General features: G+C 40.6%; 1 protein-coding gene and 1 long non-coding RNA gene across 6 annotated transcripts in view; one reads left to right on the top strand and one right to left on the bottom strand.

Moving 5' to 3' along the window:
- The window catches only part of LRRC28 (leucine rich repeat containing 28), a 29,643-nt gene extending 9,753 nt beyond the window's left edge, over positions 1 to 19,890 (bottom strand). Inside the window, exons 1-6 of one of the 5 annotated variants that reach the window (XM_039358994.1) lie at positions 19,757 to 19,890; positions 17,521 to 17,747; positions 15,355 to 15,395; positions 11,587 to 11,624; positions 10,345 to 10,482; positions 3,862 to 4,068 (exon numbers count right to left, since the gene is read on the bottom strand). In XM_039358994.1, coding sequence (XP_039214928.1) covers positions 3,862 to 4,068; positions 10,345 to 10,482; positions 11,587 to 11,624; positions 15,355 to 15,395; positions 17,521 to 17,688 — 592 coding nt within the window. In that variant the 5' untranslated portion in view covers positions 17,689 to 17,747; positions 19,757 to 19,890. Of the gene's footprint in view, positions 1 to 3,861; positions 4,069 to 10,344; positions 10,483 to 11,586; positions 11,625 to 15,354; positions 15,396 to 17,520; positions 17,748 to 19,683 lie in introns of all 5 variants that reach the window. The other 4 variants (XM_039358996.1, XM_039358995.1, XM_039358997.1 and 1 more) reach the window with 4 other exon arrangements.
- A 63-nt stretch (positions 19,891 to 19,953) lies between these two features.
- Positions 19,954 to 22,808, top strand: LOC120315165. Its single transcript, XR_005558611.1, has 2 exons — positions 19,954 to 20,135; positions 21,986 to 22,808. It is a non-coding gene; the product is annotated as an uncharacterized LOC120315165 (long non-coding RNA).
- Positions 22,809 to 27,977: the final 5,169 nt, after the last annotated feature.

The following is a 27,977-nucleotide window of genomic DNA, read 5'->3' as shown; positions in this document are numbered from 1 at the left end:
CATTAAATGGCTGGGAAAAGAACAATGCAGAGTTCCAATTTTCTTATGTGATTTTTTTCTTCTTCAAGAAAGCTGCCAAATCTAAGTAGGACTATCTCATTCCAAGAAAAACATTGACATGACTAAGAATAAGAGAACACTGCTCCGTATTTCTCTTTTGTGTTGGTTCATGCATGAACCTGTGAATGAAATGAAACAATCTGATTTACAACATTTTTTTTCTTAGCTCCAGGAGATGTAGTTTGCTTCCTGGAGACCAGCCAAAAAGTACAGATACTCCAGACTTACGACCACAATTGAATCTAAAATTTCCATTGCTAAACGAGACAGTCATTTAAGAGAATTTTGCCCCATTTTATAAGCTTTCTTGCCACAGTTGTTAAGTGAATCACGGCAGCTGTTAAGTTAATAACACGGTTGTTAAGTGAATCAGATGGGAAATAAAAAGCCTTGGAAGTGCATCATAACTTAATTTGCAAAGTGGTGATGAACCTCCCTAATTGAAGCTGCATTTTATTTCCTTGTAGCTAGTACTTTTATAGTTAGTATAAATTTAATTTTGCTATTAAAACTTTCAGGTTTTACAAGGTTTTTAAAAAACGTTCCCTAAGCTGTGAAAATGCAGCCAAGACCCATTAAAAATAAGCAACAAATAGCTGTTTTTTCCCCCTCTGTGAGAAATCTCTATCGATGCAAGTTTCAGCAGCTGAGAACCAGGGTACACATACCGTATATCTGTACTATCAGCATATTTGTTATATCTTTGCTTGTTCCTTTCTCATGAAAATGTCTCCATGATCTAAAAGCTGAGCCAAGAGAAGCCAAGCCAAACCACAAAAAGATTATATCTAAATGTTAAGAAATCTTAAATCTTAGCAGCGCTCTTGTGGCTCTTATTAAAGTTTTAAACTTCTGCAACACAGACGACAAAGGATCTGGAAGCTAAATTGTTATGATGCATCGCTGAGGGACTTAGATATGTGTAGCCCATCAAACAGAACAATTAGGGGGGACATGATAACTGTCTTCCAATATTGAGGGGCTGTCACAGAGAAGAGAGGATTGACTTATTCTCCAAAGCACCTGAGGGCAGGACAAGAAGTAATGGGTGGAAGCTTATATAAGAGAGACCCTACCTAGAAATAAGGAGACATTTTCTGATAGTGAGAATAGTTAATCAATGGCATAGCTTGCCTCTTGGAGTTTGGGGCTGCCCTATCACTACAGGTTTTCAAGAAGAAACTGGACAACCATTTATCTGGGGTGGTATACTGCCTTGAACAGGGGGTTGGACTGGAAGACCTCTGAGGTTCCTCCAGTCCTATGATTGTATGATCATGCAAAAAGCAAACACACACAAAAATACTTTTCCTAAACATGTTCTTTTCAGACTTCGTAGAAAAGGAAGATAGCATCTGAAGTCACAAAGAGAAGTTTGCATGTAGCTTTAAAAAAAACACACAAAAAAACAGTAGTTTGTCTGCAACTTTTCCATTTTCCTCCTCCTCCCAGTATGGGAGATCAAAGACTTTTCACATGAACAAACTGCAGGAGTCCTAAACAAACCCCAATTCAACTATACTTTTTTTTTTAAAAAAAATTGTCCTCAAGGCATCTGCGTTCCACATGGCTGAACATGGAACAAAAGGTCTTATATATCCACCCTGGTATTTTTTAACCCCGATGTGAAAGCAGAAAAGCTATGTATTTTGAGATAATACAGTAAGCGGTATTATTAATTTGATGTGTGCATGGTTTTTTTTTTTAAAGAGCAGAATTAATACACTCATCCTGAAACATATGGGCTGGCAGAGCAATATCCTAAAGTAGGGTGGGCGACTCAAAAGCTGCAGGTGGTCCTTAGCACGTTTGCGGTCGCATCGCTTTCCAAGAACACGCTGCTAAAATATGGCAGCACACTGGCCAGATTCTTGGTGCTGTGATTTCAGTTTTTGTTTTGCTTTGCTTTTCCTCCAAAATGAGGGTGAAAGCGAGAGAGGCCTACTGAAGGAAAAACACTCGGATTCCCATCCTAAAGTTACCTTTTGGATGGATGGAAATCAGGCTGCCAAATTCTGTGATTGTCACTGAATTTCAACACTGGGATCCCCATCTTAAACTTAACCTTCTGGATTGATGGAAACTATGCTGCCGAATTCTGTTATTCACTGAATTTCCGCAGAATTTCTTGAGCTGTCTGGAGTATGTGTGTGTGTGTGTATATGTATGTTAAGAGGTGAAAAGAGGAACACTTCCTCTATTTCCTCTTCCATACCACCTTTAACTTCTGGGAAACCACCCAAACTCAACTTTATTTAACAGAATAACAGGGTTGGAATGAAAATGGAGGTTTCTAGTCCAGAGGTCCCCAACCTTTGAGGAACCAGGGACCGGTTCCGTGAAGAGAGATTTTCCACAGACTGGAGGGGGCCTGGATTCATGTACTGCCTGCATCCTGCGGATGGGGCTTTGCTTGTTGGCGCGGAACGGTTGCTGGCATTCTGCAGACCGGTGTTGGTCCACGGACCAGGGGTTGGGGACCCCTTGTTCTAGGCCAACATTCCAGTGATGAAGCACCCACACCTTCTGGAGGCAAGCTGTTCCACTGATCAATTGTTAATTATCAAATTTAGACTGGATTCATGCAACATGCTAAACCCTGGTTTGTTAAACCATGCTGTCTTGAATAAAGTACCAGTTGGATTCTTACAACCTGCTATGCCCTCCAACGTATCGACAATATTGATTGGGTTTATTTGCACAAGGTGAGAAGCTAAAAACTGATGCTGCCCATCATTGGTGGAAGGTTGTAGGAGGCACACTGGAAGGTTGAAAACCACATCTAAAAAGTGGAATTCTCAGCGAAGTTGACAAACTGTGAAACCTGGGTTAAGCTAACAGTTCATTAAAAATCAGCTAATAAATCATAGTGCAGGTTTTTTTTTTTCCTGTTTGGCTTAGCCTGATCTGGGAATCCAGCCATCCTGATTTATAGTGCGTGGATTGCAACTCTGTACATTAGCCCATCTGATTGTTGCTTTCATCAGTGTGCTGCGGCTGCCAAAAAAGCCAACACAGTGCTAGGCTGCATTAACAGAGGGAGAGAATCAAGATCACGTGAAGTGTTAATACCACTTTACAAGGCCTTGGTAAGGCCACACCTGGAATACTGCATCCAGTTTTGGTCACCATGATGTCAAAAAGATGTTGAGACTCTAGAAAGAGTGCAGAGAAGAGCAACAAAGATGATTAGGGGACTCGAGGCTAAAACATATGTAGAACGGTTACTGGAATTGGGTATGTCTAGTTTAACGAAGAGAAGGACGAGGGGGGACATGATAGCAGCATTCCAGTATCTCAGGGGCTGCCACAAAGAAGAGGGAGTCAAGCTGTTCTCCAAAGCGCCAGAAGGCAGGACAAGAAGCAACAGATGGAAACTAACCAAAGAGAGAAGCCACCTCAAAGTAAGGAGACATTTCCTGACAGTTAGAACAATTAATCAGTGGAACAACCTGCCTCCAGAAGCTGTGAATGCTCCAACACTGGAAGTGTTTAAGAAAAGACTGGAAAACCATTTGTCTGAAATGGTAGAAGATCTCCTACTTGACTAGTGGGTTGGACTAGAAGATCCCACAGGTTCCTTTCAACATTATTATTGTTGTTGTTGTTATTATTATAGCAAACATTGGTTAGTATAATGCAGGAACCCAAAATACGTAAAATTGGAAGACTTTGACTAGTTAGATATCAGATCGTTTTTTGATTTCTAATATAAAATTTATCTCATTGGCCCCTTTCGTAGCTAGACCCCTGCCCATATATTTTAGAGTTTAATTCTCAAATAGCCAAAACAGCACTCACCAAGAGGCAAGTAAGCAAGCTGATTTCCTGCCATGGACAACTCATTGAGACTGGGAAGCTGGCAAAGATGGCGAGGGACGTACCAGAGATGATTCTGGTCAGCAGTGAGGTACTGCAGAGAGTGGCACCTGTGCAGTTTTTCAGGCAAGGTTATCAAATGATTGGCTGAGACATCCAGCGTCTGCAGCTCTTTAAGGTCTCCGAGCTCTGCAAACACAACAAACAAAAAAAAAGACACATTACATTTCACACTTTATGAGAAACACCTTAAAGGAAAATCCAGAATAGCGAAGTTGGAGCCTGTCCAATCTCTAAATGGCTGTCCAATCTCTTCTTAAAAACCTCCAGTGATGGAGCACCCACAATTTCTGGAGGCAAGCTGTTCCACTGGTTAATTGTTCTCACTGCCAGGGGATTTCTCCTTGGTTCTAGATTGGCACTCTCCTTGATTAGTCTACACCCACTGCTTCTTGTCCTGCCTTTAGGTGCTTTGGAGAAGAGGCTGACTTGCCTCCCTTGTGATAGCCCCCCAATATTGGAATCCAAATTCAATTCAAGATCCAATTCCAAGTTTTAAAAAGAGCATTTATACATATATTACAGGTGTTGCAGCATCCACTGAATATGTCACCTAGCACCACAGAAGCATTTGCTGTGGCTAAGACACAAGTTGTGATTGACCTATGTCATTATTATTACTGTGGAAGTTCTGGATTTTTTGACCTGACCTGCATAAATCAGGAATCTGGTAGCACCTTTTCAAGCTACCAAATTTTATTAAAAAGCCTAAATGTGTCCGTGCATTTTAATAAAATGTGGCCCTTACCAGGCTCCTCCTGATTTTGGGATATAATAGTCTAATATGGCCCTCCTCCTACAAGATTCACACAAGTTTGTAAGACTTTTTATTCATGGATAGATTCTCTATGAAGCTATTGGGATTCTTCCGAGGTGCAAATGTGGTGTAGCACATCTAACGAAGATTCTTTTCCAACTTCCTTTGCAATAACAACTAGAAGATGCTATACTCACGGCCATGCCAATTGATTTTATGATCGCTGCCCCTATCAAATAAGTAAGCCATTCTCTTAATTTGAAGCCCCATTAGCCACAATGAGGAAAAAGACAGGCAGAGGGAAAAGCCACATATCCCTAAATAGGAAACACTGGAAAAACAATATGAAAAAAAAAATAAATAGTTTTGGGCGAGTTTTGCCATAGAAAATTGCAGCCACCACATCTTATTTGAAATAGGATGGTTTGCTTTGGCTGTGGTGTGGTGAAAGAGGAACTTCAGGACCCAAAAGTGCTAAAATGAAATCCCCCCCGGGGGGGGGAGGAGAACGAGGGACCATTTTCAAGCAGATGCATAATATTTCACGACAAGGAAACAATAAAAACAGCATCTTTTGTGTTACGATAATTAGAAGATAGGAACAGATCTGGGGCTATTCTGCAGATGCTGGAGGATGGAGAAAATGACAGGTCATTAGGAGGCTGGCGTGCAGCACAGGATAATTGAAAGGAACCAGGTGGGAAACACTGGAAAGATTTGCATAATAAGAAAAAGCAGGAGAAAGAAAAAAAAAAGGTTTATGTGGAAAGTTTTTAAACAAATTTAAACGAGTAGTTAAGGCAGCCTCCCGTTTCTATTTTTTCTATTCTTCTTAGAATTAACTTAAAATCTAATTCTAACTTAGGAGCAGGCTATGGGAAACAGATTTTAAATGAACGCAGGAACTCCACGACTTATGACAATTGAGCCCAACATTTCTGTTGCCCCGTTTTACGACTTTTCTTGCCACCGTTGTTAAGTAAATCACTGCAGTTGTTTGGTTAGTAACACGGTGGTTAAGTGAATCTGGCTTCCCCGTTGACTTTACTTGTCAGAAGGTCGCCAAAGGGGATCACGTGACCCCGGGCACACTGTGACCGTCATAAGTACGAGTCAGTTGCCAAGCGTCCGAATTTTGATCATGTGACAATGGGGAATGTTGCAATGGTCGTAATGAGAAAAACGGTCTTAAGTCAGGGCTGCTGTAACTTTGCCAAGCGTCTGAATTTTAATCACGGGACCCGGGGATGCTGCGACGGACGTAAGTGCGAAGAACAGTCATAAGTCACTCTTTTGTTGGGTGCTATGGTGACTAAAATCAGTCACTAAACGAATGGTTGTAAATCAAGGATTCCCTGTATGCATTTCTTCCCCCTCTCCAGTTGAAAGAAAGTTATGCAGAATGGGAAATATGCTTGTGGAGGAAGTTGAAGACATACACCGTGTGGGAGTTAGGCTATTCTGCTTTCGATTAAATCCAGAAGCAGCCAAGAAAGTCAGGCAACAGTGAACTTTTTTTTTTCATAAATTCTTTGCAAAATATAACATTCAGAATGATGGGGTGCTAGAAGGTTTTGTTCAATGAGCTACCCAAGTTTGGCTAATGGACTAGAACAGGGGTAGGCAACCTTGGCTCTTTTATGACTGGTGGACTTCAACTCCCAGAATTCCTGAGCCAGCATGGCTGAGCTTGGAAATCTCTTCCTTTCCCTCAGCATGGCTGGCTCAGGAATTCTGGGAGTTGAAGTTCACCAGTCATAAAAGAGCCAAGGTTGCCTACCCCTGGACTAGAAGATATGAGTTTAAGAAAAAATAAATCAGGGAAAACCCATGGAATGAGCCAAGAGGAGATAACTACTTTTGTCTTTCTACCAAAACAAGAAAAAGATTTAAAAAAACACACCTATGAAGATTCTCAATCATTTAGGTCATGGTTGTCCCAAGGGTGCTTTTTCCAAAAGGCAAGTGGACTTTCTTGATTTTTTTCTTTGAAAACATTTCGCTTCTCATCCAAGAAGCTCCTTCAGTTCTGACTGAACTAAAGAAGCTTCTTGGATGAGAAGCAAAACATTTTCAAAGGGGAAAAAAAAAACTCCAAGAAAGTCCGGTTGCCTTTTGGAAAAAAGCACCTTTAGGATAGAAAAAAGAGGAAGGAGGCTAGATCCCAAAGGGACAAGTTAAGTTCTGCTTGGAAGAAGACAAACAAAGACTGCAATCTCTCCCCCCACATACACACACTCAAAAAAACAAACAAACAAAAAAAATTAGAGGAGAAAATGGGAAAACAAGCATTGTTTCTGTTAGCTGGTAAAAGGTTTTAAGAAAGTTAGGTGAGCTGTTCAGTCTTCTGTGTCAAATCGGATCAGATCTTTATTACGGACATAGATCAGCCTTCTGAGACATCCCAAAGCCTGTCCAGCAGCAGAAGACCATGAAGAGCGCAGCCTACATATTACCCAAACCACAGACCAGCAAGTGAAAGGCCCAGCTATTTTCAGACACAAGAGCTCTGTTGCGAGAGTATTTTTAGCGACAGGAACCACCCAGTTCAAATTCTTCAAAGCTGCCAGTTGGCAAACTGGCGAAGGTCCAGAAGCAGTGCTGGCCAAGATATATCTCCCCCCCCCCCAAACTCTTAGGGAGAGACCGAAATATTTCTCATCTTTGTTGTCTAGCCAGAAGAGGGCTCATTCAAATATCTCAACTTCTTCTTATCCCTGGGATACCGAATGCTGGACATGTATATATCAAAGACAAACAGTGCAATCTGTCCTCAGATTACATCAGGGTGAGCAAGGCTGAATTGCCCCTTCAACCTACCTTTCCTCCAGGAGAAGTGGAATTTTTGTTACTGTCGTTGTTGCGAAGTTGTATCCCACCCATCGTGTTATGCAGTGCCAGTACACTGTTATACCGAGAACATATATAAACTCGCTATCAACCAGATTGACCTTAAGGGGGACGTGTGACATCCATGGATGAATTCTGGGCTCCCCTCTCAAAATACAGAGCTGATTGGACAATTCTAGATGCTGAGTTCCAGTACTTTTTGAGCAGTGGTTTTTAAACGAGGTGCAATTACCCCCAGGATAATTGTGTGTGCATGTGTGTTTGTGTTTTTGTAACTAATGACGTTATTTGAGACTACAGGGGGTCATTGGGTCAAATAGTTTATGAACTCCTGTTCTGGAAGATGTGAGATTTGGGGAAATGATATTTGTAGCTGCCCTGAGCAGGAGAAACATGGAATAATCTGTCTTGTGGCTAGAACACTGAAGTCAGACCTTAAGAGGGTTAGACTGATGAATAATAGCAAGTAAAAAAATAAATAAATGTGGTGCACCTTCTTAGGAAGCTTCCAGCAATAAAAAAGGCCAAATGTTTTCATTCTGCTTTTAAGATACTTCCATCATTTGTCTCAGAATGCCTTTTATCGAATGAGGATACAGGATCACCGGGAGCCAACATGTTTAATAACAAAATAGGCTTTCCCAGGGTTGAGATCAAAGAAAAAAGTTACCAGGGATTATCATTGGAGCTTATGTATAACATGCTTCAAAGTGAATGTTCCTTTTGTTATAAATACTAACTTTCACTATTGCCTTAGGAAATTATGATTAATCAGGAAGAAGGGATTACGATAATAAAACATGACAAAGTCTTTGCAGTTCTGGTAATTAAGTTGTCATTATTATTAACAAGTACTACTGGTGATTTACGGTACACTGCTATTCTAAACAGTTTTTTACTAGTCTAACCTCATTTTAAAAGAATCATCACCATCTTCAGTCATCCAGATTCCCTATGATCTTTAATACAACTGGTCGTAATTCACAAGAACCAATCCATTTAACTAACTGGGAAATTAGGGTAGGTTTACGAGCCAGACAATGCCATCATTCATTTATTATTGTTAAATTTATTTGCTGCCCCTCCAACTCTAAGTGGCTTCCTATGGGTGGTGTTTTATACTGTTAAGATTTAATGTATGCTACATTTTTGCAAGTCAAGTCTGCTGACTCTTAAATGTATTGCCAGGAATTGTCAAACCCCACTGTATTAAGAAAAATAAATAAATGTTAGGTTTGCTTGTATCCTACATCATTTGCTGTAGGGTGAAATGGAGCCGAAAGGCAAAATTGTTTTCCCATTATGGTTGACAACAATGGTGAGGAAGGAAGGAAGGAAGAAAATATTATTTGTTATGTAGCATTACCTCTGCTATAAGGTCTCCCTCTCTCTCCCTATAAAGCTGAATATCTGCACGAAGGTTTGTGGGTTATCAAGACGTTTAGCTGTGATATCAGCAGTGGGTTGATGATACCCAATGGACATCACCACCATCAGATTGGACCAGAGAGGGTACTTGACTTCTGGACTGGAGCCTTATATATGGATGGGTTGAAGCTGAGGTGGCTCCATTGTTGTTAACGTCCACTGTCCTCTCTTAACTATTCCAATTCAAATTTGTAAACATTCATATTTGCTTTCATATGTTAACTTTTTATTGTTTTACTGTACATCACTTTTTTGTGGCTGAACCTAGCTCCTCCAACAAGATATTCCAGTCCAGGCTTATCTGGATTCAGATTTCAGAGTCTATGCAAAGCACCTCTCAAATCTCTGTCTGGTTAACGCCCGATGTTTTATCCAAACTTCCAACAAACCCTGCTGTTGTCTCATGTTCCTTATTCACTGCATCAAAAAGTATTCAAAGCAATAACGTCTATGTTTGAGCACGACAGTAATTAAGTTTGTAAACAATTATGCTTGCTGGTAAATTACATTTTACAGCTAATCTTGCCATAAAAGCCAACAGCCCATTGATAAAGTTAATGCTTGAAAGGAAAATTGAAAACACACACATAGCTTTACACGTCAGCAAGAGATTAAAAAACTTTACAGCTTCTCTCGATTAGCATTTCCCAAGGGGTGTTGGCGCATGCGACCAACCAACGCAATTTTTCCGGAATTCCAATATTTTCGTAAAAGTAGATTAAAATCCTCTTGATATGAGAAAGTTCCCAATTTTACCCCCACTAGCATTTTCATCTACATGTTCCCTTTCTATTACTGTCTCTCTGACTTCTTGATATTACAAAATGGGTTCATCCATTTGGTACACGATGTATCTCTATTAACATACTACACTGTTATTATTGTATTTCAGATTATGAATATCTGAATATCTTCCAGACTGACATCGTAGATCAACTGTATACATAAATTGATAAAATATGCATGCTCCTAAGAATGATTCCAAGTAATTGTGATTAGACTGTGCTGCCTTTATTATACTCTTCTTTAATTCCAGCTAAACAACATTAATGAGTAGTGATTAAATTATACCCTCCCAAATTAATACCGTAAAATGTAGTATTCATGGCACAATATACCTGATTATCTGATGCATGGGAAATGAAGTAGAAGGTAACAAAGCTTTCAAGTAATTCTTCTAATATGCAATCTGCCTTCAGCAAACTTAATGTAGTTTAATAACTAAGCTTTTAATTTTAAGCCAGCAATAATGAATACAATTAGTGAAAGGAATACATTAAGAACAGTCAACTAATATTATTTGACATAATTCAAATATTATATAACAGGTAAAATTGTCTACATGAACCATAAGGCTTTGCGTGTCTTACCTGCTGGCAAATATTTTAGCTGATTATTAGCTAATCGAAGATGGCGTAGAGATCGCAAATGCCCAATCTCTGGGCATACAATTTCGAGAGCATTATCACTCAAGTCCAGAAACTGCAGTTTAACCAAAGAACCAATCGCTTTAAGAAAAAAAAAGGGCAATATATTTAACTTAGAATGAGACACTTGTTAATAGCTTATTCCTAAAACATAAGACATCTGGCTGTACAGATTGACACGTCTATTTCAGCAGTTATATGGAAAGAATGTCGAGGGAACAAAATTATATTCCCTCTAGGACACAGGTGTCAAACTCGTGATGTCATGTGACATGTCGCGACATATTGTGACTTTTTCCCCATTGCCGGCAATGGGGTGGGTGCAGTTTTAGCGTGATTGACACCCCTGCTCTAGAATATCGTATCACTGGACATTAGGAAGTTAAGTGAGCCCAGGCATGACGGTTGCTGGTATTCCCAGTTGCCATAGTACAGTATTTCTCTCCCTTACAACTTTTAAGATGTGTGGGATGGCTGGCTAGGGAATTCTGGGAGTTGACCCACACAGCCTTAATGTTGCTAAGGCTGAGAAACACTGTCATAGGATGTTGTCTGTGCTTGTCTTTGGTTATGGTTTCTATTGGTTGTATAGTTTTAAAGAAAATTAAATTGTGAGATGGGCAAGCATATAAACTGATTAAACAAATAATTTTTTTAAAAAAAATTATCAACTGTAGTCATTTAGGTTTTCATTAGTGTACAAAGAGGTTGAATTTATGTCCAGAATGTACGAATTCTCCAGGTATAATTCTCAGCAGTTTTCTGCAACTACTTAATCTATTTGCATTAATGGTCCTGCGCTCTGTAGAATCCCTAGACACCCGAAGCAGCAAAAGAGGAAGTAAAGAACTCTGTAGAAGCCATGTTCAAAAAATCAAAACTATTGCAACTCAGCCAAAACGTTTCTTTGATATTACTGGCATATTTTCTTCTCTAAATGGCGAATAAAAGAGTTTAATCTCCTAGGGTTTACATTTACAAAAGGCAATTGCATGGCATACGACTGTGGAATAAATAAATGAAAAAGAAAACGCTTTATAAATGATGAATAAGATTTTAAAAAATCATACATTGAGTTGAAGCTGAATAGTACTTAATGGCATTTTGGCTTCCCCAGCACTCTAACTATAAGCACAATCAATAGAGCAAAGCTATAGCTGAAAATCCAGACAGAAGGGCACTCACCTTCTGGAACAATAACAATATTATTTGAATGCAGGTATCTGGGGAAAGAACAGAATATGTTGTTATTTTCAGGAGTGGGCAAATAAACCCAGTTTTTTAATTTATTTTAAAAATTTAAATAGCTGTCTATCTCTCATATGACGATCCTAGGTGGCACGCAACAACAAAAATCCTCAGAGAATCTGGGATTTTAAAACCCCATGACTCCATCTTGGCTGTTTGAGCTGAAGTCTGCTGTCCCTCATCCCTAACAGTTTCCAGGCACTGGGAAAGAATCTTGAGAAGTTTCCTGAATTGACCTAGAGAGGATCTTTCCCACCAGGCACCAGACCAATGAACGATTATGTATATAAACTATATGATGAATGACTGCGGGAACTAAGTAAGTCTAACCTATTGAAGAGAAGGACTAGGAGTCACATGATAGCAGCCTTCCAGTATTTGAGAGGCTGTCACGGAGAAGAAGGGGTTGACTTATGCTCCAAAGCACCTGAGGGCAGGACAAGAAGCAACGGATGGAAGATTATCAGGGGGATCCAACCTAGAACGAAGGAGAAATTTCCTGGCAATGCGAACAATTAAGCAGTGGGACAGATTGCCTTCAGAAGTTGTGGGTGCTCCTCCATCAATGGAGAATTTCAGGAAGCGATTGGACAGTGGTGACACCCAGAACTATAAGCCTTGCTAGATTCTGAAACAGTTGCAACTTCCAGACTGTCTTCAAGGGCAACTCCACATAGAGCTCATTGCAGTAATCTAACCAGGAAGTGACGAATTATGAATGACTGTGAGCAAGCCCAGTTGATAAAATATTGACTAAGTTGGCATTATGTTGTTGAAGTTTGGTCTCATGGTTAAGGCACCAGGCTAAAAAAAAAAAAAAGGAGTCCATGAGTTCAAGTCCTGCCTTAAGCCATAAAAACTGGCAGGGGGACTTCGGACTAATCACTCTCTTTCAGCCCAACTCACCTCACAGTGTTGTTGTTGTGGGGAAAATGGGAGGAGGAAAGTGTGTAGCACACGTTAGCTGCCTTGAGTTATTTGCAAAAAATAATAAAGACGGGATATAAACTAACAAACACTGATGAAATAAATATCAGCCGGATGCTTTGAACCCAGCACCGACCAATTGTGATTTCCTATGTGTTTCGATGACAGACACAAAACAGGAAAAAAAGAGAAAGTGTTGGATGTAAAATTAAATCAGTAAGTTTCACCTATTTCTCCTAGGCATGTTCTTTGTTTTGATTTATGGTTTTTGAATGTATCCATGTATTCAGGTCAAACCCCCTTTACAATGAGATTGTACAACGGAAACATGCACACTACGTTTCTTTAATTCCCTCATTGTCAATCAAGGAAGTAGGTTACAATTAGTCAGTTATGTCAAGCAGCTCCTGCACGGTCAAAATGAGATAATCTTAAGTACACACATTGTGTGGCTTACTCTCTGACTGAAACCAGGCCAAGGTCAACAGATTTCCTATCTGAGCTAATTCAGAATTAGACAGGTTGAAATTACGTTAGAGCAGTTCCTACACAGGAAAGAACTGGAATTCTCTTTCAGCAATCATGGAGAAAGTATCATTATTGTTGTGTATATTTTAAAAGTATCATTAACACACACACACACCCCAGGAAATCAGAAACAATTTTTTTTTTGTTGAAATTCTTCTAATTTTCTATGTTTACTTCAATCTTCACACAGTTTCAACAGCAACATTAAAACAATTCCAAGTGGCAATTTTAATTCAACAACAATTGAGAAACTGATGCTCTTAAAAAATAATGATAATTTACTTATTTATTTTTTTAAAAAATACCTTATTTACTGACAAGCCCCAGCACTTTAAGACTAAGAACTACTTTAAGTGCAACCAAAGGCTGGGGTGTGTTCCATTCCATCATGCAATGTTTTTGTTGTTGTTTAAAAAAAAATATCTTTTTTTCTCTATTAGCATAAAGTTATCTCTGTGCCTGGAACTATTTGTGAAGTTCTTTGGGTCCTGACCTGTATTTATCACCAAGGAGCAGTCTTCTTTCACACAATATTAGTTAGGATTGTTTACGGACCCATCCCACACAGACAATTTTAATAGGACTCTACTAATTCGAGGCTTTTCTTATGGCATCCATTTCAGTGCCCAGAGTAATGAAGATACTCAAACATCATTATGGCTGCATTGTTTGAGGTTGAGATCATCTATTAATTATGCATGCAAAGTTGACAAGATTGTTATGCAGCATGAAAAAAGTAGGAAGAACTGTCACTCAAATATGGACAGCTGTATTAGTGTTGCCCTGTTGACAGGATTCGAGTGCCAGTCTTTTTAAGGCTTAGTTAAAATATAACTGGGAAGTAATTTCTCATCAAATCTCCTAAAGAAAATTGAAGTGGCAGGTTGAAATCTTTTGAGTCCATCATAACACAAGAGTCACAGCAAGAAAAAAAATTATCTTAATTCGCAACTTCCGCAAGTTTTGCTCCACTGCACCTCAACTTACGTTTTGCAACCTGATAAACATTAACAAGATTAAAATATATCCAGATCGAAATCCCAGCCTTCTAACAACAGAGTAAATTGGACAGTTTAAAAAAAAGGATTATAGAGCGCAATATAATTCAGACAAGAAAACATTAGCATGTAACTCAACAAGCTTGCTGATTTTCCAGAGTTTCTAGAAATAACCTCTTTCAAATATTAAAGAAGATTCTTGTGGCTTAATCAGATTATGTTTGAAACTGCATGGTGCCAAAAACATGCAACTCTCGTGAAAGCTGTACTTTAAGTTCATTAAAAGAGAATTCCCACTAGATAAGATGAGGCAAAATTATTTCTTAAAGAAGCTGCAGACTGCAATGACCTTCAAAAATTAATAAGTGCACTGCTGACACTCAAATTATAAATAAAGGACAGTTTGCTGTGGGCTGCTATGATGATGATGATGATGATTTAAGTGGAGGCTTAGACCACATTTCTTAGATATATGGGATCAGCCTGCATAGAATCACAGTGTCCCTATATAATATACAAAAATAATTTAGTTCACATCCTTTGACCGTAGAGAGGCTATAAAATATGACCTGGTTACAGATGTGCTTCTGTAATTATTTTAAGCAACTAATGCTTGCAGGAACTGTTGCCATGACACTGTAGCTGAACATTATTCCAGGGGTTGTGAGAACACTGCAAACCCTTTCAAAGCAGCTGTTTGGAACATGAAGCATTCTTATCTGAACAACTGAAGGAGCTAAGTTCTCCAGAAATTTTTGGCACTATTGCTAATGAGGGTTTTCTCTTCCCCACAATATTTCTATAGGGTTGCTGATGAAATATATTAATTGTTAGATAAAAAATGGAATTATATTGCTCCATACAAGATACAAGCAAAGCATACCATCCTGAACAAAGCATATCATCTCACATTCTTGAGCAAAGATACTAATGATGAAATAGTTATTAAAGGTATTAGAATACTATGTTCTAAGAGGTACGCTCTATTATCAAGTAAAATGCCACTCTAAATCCTTACAGCAAGTAAGAAGTCCACGAGTCATAAAAGAGCCAAGATTGCCTATCCCTGCCCTATACTATGGGGATGGTAGTACAAGGACAAAACTAGATCAGGTCTAATCAGGAATCAGACCAGGAAAAAAAGAGCTCATAATATAATGTTTATATCCACTTAAAAGTATTTTCATATAAGTCAAGCCACTTTTATAAACCTCAGCATAATCACTATCAACAACAAAAATAATACACTTACAGTTCGACAAGATTTGGAAGTTTCTGGGCAAGGTTTTCTGGCTAAAAAACACAAGTTGACAAAATTATAGTTTCATCTTTATAAACTCAACGTCACTTTGTTTCTTCTTTCATGCTAGAACCAGGAGGAAGTTTTGGGTACCAGAATCATAAAACTACACACCAAACTACTACATCTGTTTCCCCACCTGATTTGGCAATTATTATATTTAGCTTTGCCTAACCTCAGACTTCACCTGAGTAGGAGTGTGTCAAGTCAACAAGGAGTCTTAGTAGCAGAAAGCAAATAAAACTAGGAATTCTAGAACAGTGGTTCACATTAATAAAATAAAATATTATTTAATGTAGTACAAAATCCTAACCTATCCAAATTCAATAATTAATTATAAGATTAGTAATATCAACTATATTTTCAAGCTATCCTTACGCTATGAAACAACAGAATTAAATTATATTGATTACATCAATCATGGTATTTCAATCACTTGAACAAAAACATGGGCCTGGGATGAATTTGTTTTGGAATAAACTTTTTACAGTTTATGCCGCTACAACTTTATTAGCGTACATAAAATAATCTAACTTTGCCACAATAAACAATGAAACCACTTAATTTATATGCCATGTAAGTTGGAAGTCTGCTAAACTTGAAAGATTGCTAGTTAAATTAAATTAAAAATTAATTTTTAAACCAACAGCTATTCTTACAGTAGTCACATCACAATACTCTAAATATTCAGAAACTAACTGATTACCTAGCCCAGGTTCTCAACTTTTTCTTCACCACAGACCCCCTTTAAATACCTTCTGTGGCTATGGACCATGGCCAGGGACCCCCAAGACTTAAGATTGAAATCATAACATTTTTTCTAAGCCTTCATGGACCTCATGAGAACATCACGGTCCCCCCTGGCGTCTGCAGACCACAGGTTAAGAACCAATGACCTAGTCTATTTCTGGCAGTCAGCTACTCTCTTTTTATTACGGTGCTGAACTTGATGCTACAATAGATTTTGAAGAATTTATGAGATAAGGATTCCAGAATGAGTATGGTTTAAAGTCCCAACTTTTTATTCAATACTGTACTGTTTACTGGGGAAGTGCTTCTCTAAAAATGAGTTGCTGAAAGAAGGTTATAAAATATAAAAAGTGTGCGGTCTAGTTCTATGTAACTGTGCAAAGTTAAAAAAAAAAAAATCATAGCCAGCAACTACAGATGGTTAAATAACTTGGAAGGACAGGATATTACTGGCAAATTATTTCAATTTGTAATGGAAGCAACCCCCTTAGAATCGTCTCTTTCAGTTAAGCACATATGCAGAACCTCATAGCCTCGGCCTTTCTTTTCAGTTCAAGAAATCCAGGAACTTTGAGTTTGGTTTCCACCTACTGGAGAATTAATACTCAACACGCTGAAGCTGCGCAGCAGTTTCTAACTGAACTGTAATGAACGACCAGGTTTTCACTGATTTGATAAGGTAGGTAGTATAGCCACTGTTAAAAAAAGGCTAAAATTTCTCTCATTTTGTTTATTCTCAAATTAGAATGCCATCCTCAAAAGTCTTTTGTTGAAAATTGCCTATCTTCTTTCAAGCTAGAACCAGGATTAAGCTGGTTGCAGTGTGTTGGGATATTCTGAGTTCCTTTGATTAAATAATGTCATCTATCCGGACCCCGGAAGTATAACTTCTTCATAGAAGTGCCTAAAAGTTAGACATCATGCCTTACAGCAGTGGTTCTCAACCTGTGGGTCGGGACCCCATTTGGGGTCAAACGACCATTTCAGAGGGGTCGCCAAACAACGCAGTCCGCCATTTTTTCCCCCCTTTTCCTTAGCTGTGCTACTCCCTTTTATTCTATTGGCTTTTGAAAGCCAATAGGAATTGTCCAGGCTGTCTATGCCCTGCTGAGCCCGCCAAAAGTCCCATTCTGCAAACCGTGCTGCACCAGTTGAGTAGTCCTCGACTTACGACTGGTTGGGGGTCGCAGCATTAAAAATGTTGAGAACTACTGCCTTACAGTATTTGTTTCCTGACTTGGCCTACCTGAAAAGGCTAGCATAGATCCTTTTTTGCCAACATAAGGAATAACCGATACTCCAAAACACACATTCTATTCAACACAATAAAAAAAAATATTTTGCCGATTAAAGAATGAAACGACATACCAAGGTAGTTAAGGAATTTCTTTTCATATATAATCTCTCCAAGTACTGCAGACCTTCATCCTTCAGCAATTCTAAAGGAAAATGATGAAGATTTCGATAGTTCAAGAATAAATTCTTGTGCCTTTCTAGCTTTGCTTCTGATATCGTTTTACAGAGTTCAGATGCCATGGCAAATACTGGCTCAGCCACCTTATTAGATCTCTATTCATGGCAAAAAATGATCATTTCTGAAAGAAAAACAGAAGGAAAAAGATTATCAATAATTCCCTTAATTTCCAAAAGCAGTTTTTCAGAAGCATCAATATTTTTTAAATCTGTGCAACATTGACACAAAACAAAAGCAAAACACAGCACCCTCTTAACATTAGAAAACAGACAACAAAAGTGCTTACTAAACCAACAGTACAGCAAAGTTTTAGACAGAAAAATCAACATAGTAGCAACATTCAGGGCAACTGACTTGACAGATGCTAATACTGTACTAAAATCTATGCAAAACAAAAAAGCAGGAAAATATTTGTCAAATTATATGTCTTTAACTTATACTTTACCATCCAGCATTAGCATAACTGCTATGTGTATGAAAATAATGCCCACACCTTAGCGAGAGGTTTTAAAGACATGAAGGCTGTTTGAAAATCTGCTTTACTATGACATACAAATAAGCAGAGATGTACTTAGCTTTCCCCTGTACAAATAAGCTGGACAGACATCCCAAAACAATGGAAATGCTTATTTTATTTAAAGCAAAAATGAGATGAATCTAAGTCACACCAGCAGCAATTATTTAAACCAGTAAATCTTTTAAACCTTCGAATGCTACTCTCTCCTAGCATCTCACAACTGGCCAGGGATACATGCAGCATTAAGGACACCCATAACCGGTAGGACCTGCTTTATCATTACAAGCAGCAACTATTCATCAAGCCATTTTAAACTCCCTTTTTATGATCCTCTAATCCCTTAATTCATGGTAGAGTCGGGGCGACTGGATGGAACGGTTTACTTTCAACTATATATATAAAAAAAGACACAACTTCCAGACCAGATTATGTTGCCAGCTTTCCTTTCCATTCTAAGACTTATTAAAAACCAAAAGCAGAATTCAAAATGAGAATAGTTGCGTGAGCCCCAAATAGGCTGATCATTTTAAAAAAAACAAAAACACCTCCCCCAAAGCCAACTCCCCCCAAAAGCTTGCATGATATAACACCAGCTGTTTAGCAGCACTCATCCCCCCCAAAAAAAGAATCCTGTCTTTGGGACCTCCACCAGTTGCCCACCCACCTTTGCCCCAAATCAGTGACTGAGCCCATCCACTGTTAGACTATGCCTCGCTGCAACATGCTTTACCCCGTACTTTACAACTGAGAGTGTGTACATCAGGGGTCCTCAACCTTGGCAACTTTAAGACTTGTGGACTTCAACTCCCAGAATTCTAGGAACTGAAGTCCACAAGTCTTAAAGTTGCCAAGGTTGGAGACCTCTGGTGTAAATGATAACCCTGACATTTTGCTGCACTACAGGACGTTGTGCCCCTGCCACCATCCTGTTCGCTCCACCTAAGAGGGCAAGAAGAAAAGCTTAGTTTGGCACAGGACACCAGCAAGCCGGATCCCAGGATCAGCAGCCAGCACCCTCAACTAAGCCTCTCGATGTGTTCTTTCCTTTAAAGGGGATTCAGCTTGACTGAGGTCAGCCTCTCTCCATTCTGAGCCAGGGGGCAGCCAGGCAGACTTCAACTCCCAGAATTCCCCAGCCATCTAGTCAAGTCCACCCATTCCCTATGCTGCCTGGGGCATTCTGGGAGTTGAAGTCCGCCCAGCTGTCCCTGGCTCAGAATGGAGAGACATGGGCTTAAGCCAGGGTTCGTCAAACTTGGCCCTTCGATGACTTGTGGACTTCAACTCCCAGAATTCCTCAGCCAGCCAGCCTGGCTGAGGAATTCTGGGAGTTGAAGTCCACAAGTCATCCAAGGGCCACGTTTGAAGACCCCTGGCTTAGGCGTTCCAACAACGGCTGCCGATGGCCACGGGGACGCCACGGCCCCAAATACATCGGGGGGCTCCCCCCACCCCGTTATCCCCCTCCTGAGGAGGGGGGGCAGCCAGGAAGCTGCTCATCACCCCCCTCCAGCCCAGTTTGCACGACCACCGGGCCCACCGCTGGAGGGAGAGACCGAAGAAGGGCAGCCGCTCCCCCGAGGGAGACGCCGCCTCGGGGCCGGCGCGCTCACCGGCGATTCCCGGCCGGAGGAAAAGGAGGAGGAATCTCCTCCCTCTGCGGGAAAAGCCCGGATCGCCCAAAGAAAACAATCCCCTACCTACACATAGTAACCACCTGAACGTCAACTTCCGGTTTAGACGGAAGTGACGTTTTGGAAGGCGCGGGTTTGGCCGCAGGAAGCGCGCGGAGGTCTCGCGAGACTTTCGCTTTCGGCAGCAAGAACGCGCTGGTTTGTTCTCGCGGAGGGAGGGCGGCTTGGATGGGAGACCACGAGGGAATCTCCGCGGGAGGCTTCGCTGGGGGATAATCTCCTTCCAAGAAAACAGAACCGCTACCAAGAAAAAGAGGCCTGGGTGGTGAAGTCAGTAGAAGTTCCAGATGGGCTCCAGGTGCTTTTTCCCCTTTTTTATTCTTTTTCTCTTGGCTGAGTTCTGAATCCCAAGTTCAGACAAAAAAAAAAAAAAAAAAACCAAGCAAACCGGAAAATGGGAAATTCTGGATTTTCTGGATGCTCGAAGGAAATTATGCCGGCACTGGGCAGGTTAGCTTAACTCAGTGTTTCTCAACCTTGACCATTTTAAGGCATGTGGACTTCAACTCCCAGAATTCCACAGCCAGCAATGCTGGCTGTGGAATTCTGGGAGTTGAAGTCCACATGCCTTAAAATGGTCAAGGTTGAGAAACACTGGCTTAACTGGCTGCAAAGTATGCATCGTCTCGGACTACAGAACCTCTGCATTTGTTTTTGTATTAAGTTTTTGTTCTGTGCTGGGTTTATTTAAATCCGGTTCACGTTGTTGAAGAGGGAGGGGAAAAAAACGCTTTCCCTTCCTTTTTTTCCCCTGTTGCCGGTAGATTGATAAAGTAAATAAAAAGAGGCACTGAACAAAATGGCTGTTAATCAAGGACCACCGGTGCTTCCTCTTAATGTGGTACTAGGTAGTCCTCGATTTACAACAGTTTGTTTGGTTTTGCAATAGTGGCAAATACCTGTTCCTTTAGCGACCGTTCAAAAGTTACATGTGCACTGAAAAAAGTGACGACCGCTTTTCACACTTAATGACCGTTGCAGCCGTGATCACCTGATCAAAATTCAGGTACTTGGCAACTGACTCATATTTATGACGGTTGCAGTGTCCTGGGGTCACGTGATCCCCTTTTGCAACCTTCTGACAAGCGCAGTCAATGGGGAAGCCGGATTCGCTTAATGACCGTGTGTTGCTAACTGAACAACTGCAGTCGTTCACTTAACAACTGGCAGGAAAGGTCGTAAAATGGGGCAAGGCCCGCTTGACGACTGTCTCGCTTAGCAACAGAAATTTTGGGCTCAGTTGCGCTTGTAAGTTGAGGACTGCCTGCAGAACAATATCAGTACTTTGAGCAATAGTTGACCATAGCCAGAAGATGGCGCGCTTGTATATTTAATGGTATTCAGTATTTGGTGCTCTAATGGCAGAAAGTGAAGAGGAACTAAAGAGCCTCTTGATGGGGTGAAGAAGGAGAGTGCCCAAGCTGGCTTGAAACTCAACATTAAGAAAACCAAGATCATGGCATCTGGCCCTCTCAATTCCTGGCAAATAGATGGGGAGGAAATGGAGGTAGTGACAGATTTTATCTTCCTGGGCTCCAAGATCACCACAGATGGGGACTGCAGCCAAGAAATTAGAAGATGCTTGCTCCTGGGGAGGAAAGCTATTGCAAATCTAGACAGCATAGCCAAGGCCATGGTTTTCCCAGATGCAATGTATGGCTGTGAAAGTTGGACCCTAAGAAAGGCTGAGCGCCAAAGAATGGAGGCCTTTGAACTGGAGAAGAGACAGCTAGAAAAAAGAAAGAAAAAAGAACACGGTTTGCAGACCTAGAAGCAAGAAATTGAAACCGTTTTTTCTCTCTCTTTTTAAAATCATCTCCCAACATTGAGTTTATTTGCTTTTGGCTCAGAAAATCAAAAAAAGTCCTAAACTGATCATAGCTGTGTCCTGGTTACACTTTCTTAGAAGTCAAGGGATGATCTGTGTTTTATTTTTCGTTTTATTTTTGTGTCTGCACGTACGTATCTGCTTATTTTAATGTTGTGAGCTAGCTTGAGTCGTACGCTGGCCACATCAATCGAACAATGTTATATTTTAAAAATTGCTTGAGTTCAGCAAGCGCGTTATCTGCAGGATAGAGTATTTCAAAAGATTTATTTTAAAGGACATTTATTTTTAAGCCTCCGAATGCTTCCTTCCTTGTTTAGGCTGAATGTGCCCGGATCCCTCTGAAGGCCCAAGAAAACTCTCGACAACTTGGAAGTCAGTTCTTGAATCAAATTCTCTTCGGAAGCTTTCTCCTCGATTGGAGGGTGACGGTGTTGCCTGAGAATATTTCCACGCCATCCAGTCAACCGTTGGTTTTTCCAACAGCCGCTTTGGGCCCCTTTCCCTCCCGGTGGCCTTCCTGACCTGCCAGTTGCGAAGAATTTCAGCTCAGCTGCAGGAAAATGGCTCTGCTCAGACTTGTCTGATGGGGTCCTTGCGGGGAAAGCCATGCTAATTTGTCACACCTTTAGATCAGACAGCAGATACAGCCTTGGGGAGGGGTGCCAGATTTTCAATTTCTGCCATTTTAGCTTTCTGGGAAAAGAAGGCTGAAGAGATGGGTGGGCTTTTTTCTGTAGTGGGAATAAAAGTAATTAGAAAAGTTCTCCTCCTCACCCTCTTCCTCCTCCCTTGTGCTCCCTTTCCCATTTCTCCCCTCTCCCTCCTCCTTCCCTTTTCCTCTTCCTCCTCCCGTCTCCCTCTTCTTTCTACTCCCCCTCTCCTCCTCCCTTCTCCCCTTCCCCATTCTCCCCCTCTTCCTCCCCCTTTCCTCCTCCTCTTCCCTCTATCCCTCCTCCCCCTCTCCCCTGTCCTCTCCTATTGGGCTAGGATGGTGTTGAGCCTCTGAAAGATTTGGTAATGGTTTCATATGGTTTAGTTTTTGGACTTACATCTCTTTGTTATGTAAAGCATCCAGAGTTGTTTGGATCTTGGGTGTTTTTTAATCTATGTAAATAAATAAATGTGAGGATGCTAAGGTAATATGTACTTGGACAGATCCCAGACATCCACTCAAGGCACAAATGACGGGGCACAAATTATCTTACTTGAAGCACATTATTTGAGACCTCACTCTCTGGAGCAGTCTATAGTGCTGGGAAATGCAGAAGGAAAGAGAGAAAGACCATACCAAGCTGGATGGACCGAATTACAGCAGTGATGGTTGTACCTTGGAAGACCCAAGGGCCAAGCTGGAGAGCAATGATCAGCTCAGCTCTTTTGAAAAGTCCATAATATGGGAAAGGTGGAAAGAAAGAGAAGGAGAGGATGACCATCAACAAAACAGTGATAAGAACCTTTTTTTTCCCCATTGGGAAAAAAAGGGGGCCAGGCTGAGGACAGATCTTCCTGGATAAAATCTATTTATGTTGTCACTAAGAGTCAACACTGACTTGGTGGCACAAAAGCAATCAGTCACAATAGGGTTGTAACAAGACACTTTCTTATTCAGAAATGAACACCCATGTTTTTTATGGCTGGTCAAGAAAAGGAGAAATTTTTCCCAATCATTTTTGTCGTTTCTCCAAGATGTTATCTAGCTCAGAAAAACACACAAAGATTTGTGTTTCTTTGCAGTTTTTTCTCCTCTGGTCAGATGGGCATATTTCCAAAGAAAACATTGACTTTCCATTACTTTATTTTTATTTTCTCAAATGGGATCTTCAGAACATCAGAATAACAGAGCTGGAATCCATTTTTTCCCCCTCTTCTTCGAAGATGGGAATCATACCAGCTCTTTTCCAATATTCTGGTAATTTCCCAGAACACCAGGATCTTTGAAAGATATGGTTCAATTTTTCCAAGTTCTCATCTGCCAGCTCCTTCAGAACTCTGGGGTGTAATCAGTGTTGGGATTCAGCCGGTTCGCACCACTTCGGCAGAACCGGTAGCTAATTTTTTGTTGCCCAGGCCCAGAATGGACTTCCGGAAGCGGTATCCATACAGAGAACCGGTTGTTCACCTATTTGAATCCCACCACTGGATGTAATCCATCTGATCCTGGTGATCTGAACTCATCTAAGGGGGGGGGGGAAGACAGATGTTGTCTTACCATTGTCTTGCCTACTTTGAGTTGCATTCCTCATCTGTCTTTTACAGCAGTGGTTCTTAACCTTTTTGAACGAATCGCCCCCTTGAGCCAATGAGGAAGTTGTCATCCCCCCCCTCCCCCAACATAACCTCTCAATCACAACATAGGAAATAATTCTTCAATTTACACAAACACTTGTTTTGTTTTCTTTAAAATTGTCATCAGGACATATCGATGCAAATAATTTATTTCCAGTCTTTTTCCCATATCTCCCATATTCTGGCTAATGGCGCGCCACTGTATGGGTAGAGGCTGCTGCGCAACGCGCATGAAGATAAGCGATGTGTCTTCACAGATGTACGGTGTTCTGTACAGAAGGTAGCTGGAGGAACATTTGAAAACACAATTCAATCCACTAATAGCGAGCGATCTGATGTTTTTGTACGACAGATATACAGCGATTCACTGCACGAAAAAGTCTCAAAAGTGTCCCCCAAATGTCTCGCTCTATTGGCCCCATATCACCCCCTTTTTGTTCCTTCGCCCCCCTGAAAAATGAAATCGCTCCCTGGGGGGCAATATCGCCCAGGTTAAGAACCACTGTTTTACAGTACTGCTTTGTTTGCGATTTTCCCTTTGGTGTGAAGACAGATGCAAAGAATGAATTAAGCAACTCCACGTTCTCCCTGCTGCCCATCAATTCTTACTTGCCATCTTCTCTCGAGATATTATTGGAAATAATGTTATTATTCCAGAGCATTCTCTCTTTCTCTCTCTCCCTCTCTCCCTCTGAATTTATATATCAAGTGAGACAGAAAGCGAGGAAGATGACAAAAGAGGTGTCTATAAACATACCAAAATGAAAAACTTCATATACACTAGAGATAAAAAAAATAAAATACACATTAGGGAGCTGAAAAGATAACGGTGCTTAAAGAATCTAATCTAAGGAAACCCAAGGACACTAATCAGTTTTCCTTTCCAGAATACTAAAAAAATAAGGGAAAGAAAAAAAATGCTAGTATTTTATTGTAATCAAAGCAATGGCTCGTTAAAAGTAAATAATATTAAGTCAGTTGGATTGAGTCCATAAAGAGCAACTTTGCATTTTGTTATATAAATTTATCTTAATAGTTGTCTTATCAGCCAGTGGATCGATAAGATTAAAACTGTAGCTACCATTAGAAAATAAGCTTGGGAGGAATGTCTCTAGTATCTAATAGCTATTGTTCCTCTTAGTAGTATTTCTACAAGATGCCCGTCTATTGAGAATTAAAGCTGTTTTATCTGTTTTTTCCTATTAAAACGCCTTATTTCTATTTCTTTTTCCTCATTATCTGCACCTTTCACAGCAAGCAACCTGCATCCCTGTTCAGTGCTCTTGGCTGATGAGACAAACCAATTCATTTTCCTGTCTTCTTCTCTAAAAAGCTGTGGCCATAATGAAGTTGGCTTGACACAAAGGAGTTTTATGGCTGTTCCACATCTGTTACCCTTCTCCTTAATTATTCCACACTATGGAAAGATAATTAGGACAGCATTATTATTTTTAATGGCTCTAGGGTTGGATAGAACCAGCAATAGTTTTCCTCCATCCTCGGGATGGAAAAAGCCTTTTAATTGAAGATTCAGCCAGCAAAGGGAGAGAAGGGCTCCTGATCCATCAAGATATACAAAGACTTGCTTGTTTAAATCTTCTCGATGGATCAAACCTTCAGGATAATTTTTTTTAAAAATAGTCAGCATATGTCTATCTTTATGTAACAATGGAATGATGTAGTGTGATGAATGAGAGCACATCTTTCTCCTTTTGTCCTGACCACTTTTTACAGAGGCACAATTGAGAGTGTTTTAATAAACTGCATCACTGTTTAGCAGAGCCTCAGATGGAAGGTCTATCTATACAGAGAGTGGTGAGGACAGCTAAGAAGATTATAGGAATCTCACTTCCCCTTATTCAGGATACTGCTTATAAGTGCTATGTGGTTAGAGCTCGAAGCATTGTTAGAGACCCCACACAACCACTTCACAGTCTGTTTCTGTTGCTCCCCTCTGGGAGGAGGTTTTGAAGTATTTATAGATTCTGTAACAGCCTTGTTCCCTATGCCGTCCATCTTGTAAATTTGCAGGATTCTTTTTTCATCGCGCATATGTATACTTTCAAACTAGACTGTGATGTTTCTCTGTGTCATATATGTGTGAGTGGGGGGTATATGCATAATGGTATTTTTTTTGAGAGCTGAATGCAATGAAATTTCATTTTAAGGTATGCTGATTAGTATACATTTAAAGTGACAATGAAGTTTTTATCCTATCCTATCCTAAAACTTCAGAACTAATTTGGATGAAATTGGTATAGCTTCTGAACTCAGTTTATCCCTTCTGGACTGGAGATAGACTCTCATTTTCACAGAGAGTAGAGAGGAATCCAATACAGGTAGGCTGTGAAATGTTTCACTTAACAAACCTGGCAAAAAAGGTTGTAAAATCAGATGTGACTGACTTAGCAACTGCCTGGCTTAACAATGGAAATTCCGGTCCTAGTTGTGATTGTACGTCGAGGACATGCTGTATTTGAAATAATAGAAATGATGCTCTTTGATTAACGTTCACTTATCCCCTTTCTATGCATTGCCAACCCATAACTTTCTTCCTGGCCCATACTGGGCTGGCCAGAGTCGGGGAGACCCAGAGAAACCCCATTTGCTTTTGCATGGATAAAGAGTCAGCCTGGAATCACTTGTGTTGACAGGGCTGCCAGCTCAAAGAAAACACCCTTTTCAACATGGCTGGTAGCCAAAAAGACTAGTTATGCCAAAGGCTAAACACAGAGTGTCTGTCTACTTTCAAAATAATCCTGCCACCAAGCCTATGTTTACCATTCTTCAGTTTTTCAGGAACACAGTGTTCACATATCTTGTCAGAGGAGAGAAATTCAAGAGGAGCAACTGCACAACTAATCCTTCCTTCCTTACTTGGGAAAGTGACTTTCACCGTTGATCCACCAAGCTCATTAAATGAGACTTCCTCAAATGTGTGATCTCCTCTGTCTCCAGACTAAGGCTCTATGTATCTGTTTGGCAATGCTGGCTGAAGCTTGTTGTTGTTAGCTGCGAAGTCGTGTCCGACCCATCGCGACCCCATGGACAATGTTCCTCCAGGCCTTCCTGTCCTCTGCCATCTTCTGGAGTCCATTGAAGCTCACGCCTCCTGCTTCAGTGACTCCATCCAGTCACCTCATTCTCTGTCATCCCCTGGACTGCAAGGCGATCCAACTGGTCAGTCCTAGAGGAGATCAACCCTGACTGCTCTTTAGAAGGCCAGATCCTGAAGTGGAAACTCAAATACTTTGGCCACCTAATGAGAAGGAAGGACTCACTGGAGAGGAGCCTGATGCCGGGAAAGATTGAGGGCAATTATCATCATCATCATCATCATTATTATTATTATTATTATTATTATTATTATTATTATTATTATTATTATCTTAGCCATTGTCTCTTCCTGGAAGGATGAAGGCACCTTCCGCATTTTCCACCTTGAGTTTATTTTTGCCGATTGCTGATATCGTCGCTCCATCTTGTTTTAGGTCTCCTTTGTGGATGCTTTTTATCAATCTAAGTCAGTGGTTCTCAACCTGTGGGTCGGGACCCCATTTGGAGTTGAACGACCATTTCACGGGGGTCACCAAACAACGCAGTCCGCCATTTTTTCCCCCTTTTCCTTAGCTGTGCTCCTCCCTTTTATTCTATTGGCTTTTGAAAGCCAATAGAATAGACTCTCTTGAATAGAGTCTAATTCTATTGGCTTTCAAAAGCCAATAGGAATTGTCCAGGCTGTCTCTGCCCTGCTGAGCCCGCCAAAAGTCCCATTCTGCAAACGGTGCTGCACCAGTTGAGTAGTCTTCGACTTACGACCGGTTGAGTAGTCCTCGACTTACGGCCAGTTGGGGGTCGCGGCATTAAAAAGGTTGAGAACCACTGATCTAAGTGATCACGGAGAATGTTTGCTGTGGAAGTCTGTTGCTGATATTCCAGCTTTTGGGTGTTGACAAATTCTGGCGCAGTGCTGCCCCCTCCCTCCCCCCCCCCAAACAGTTGATCCTTCTCCAAGTAGCTGGA

The sequence above is a fragment of the Crotalus tigris genome, unplaced genomic scaffold, assembly GCF_016545835.1.
Source record: "Crotalus tigris isolate CLP2741 ecotype Arizona unplaced genomic scaffold, ASM1654583v1 scf7180000019068.10715455, whole genome shotgun sequence".
Taxonomy (NCBI): Eukaryota; Metazoa; Chordata; class Lepidosauria; order Squamata; family Viperidae; genus Crotalus; species Crotalus tigris.
This window is presented reverse-complemented; position numbering and strand designations above follow the sequence as displayed.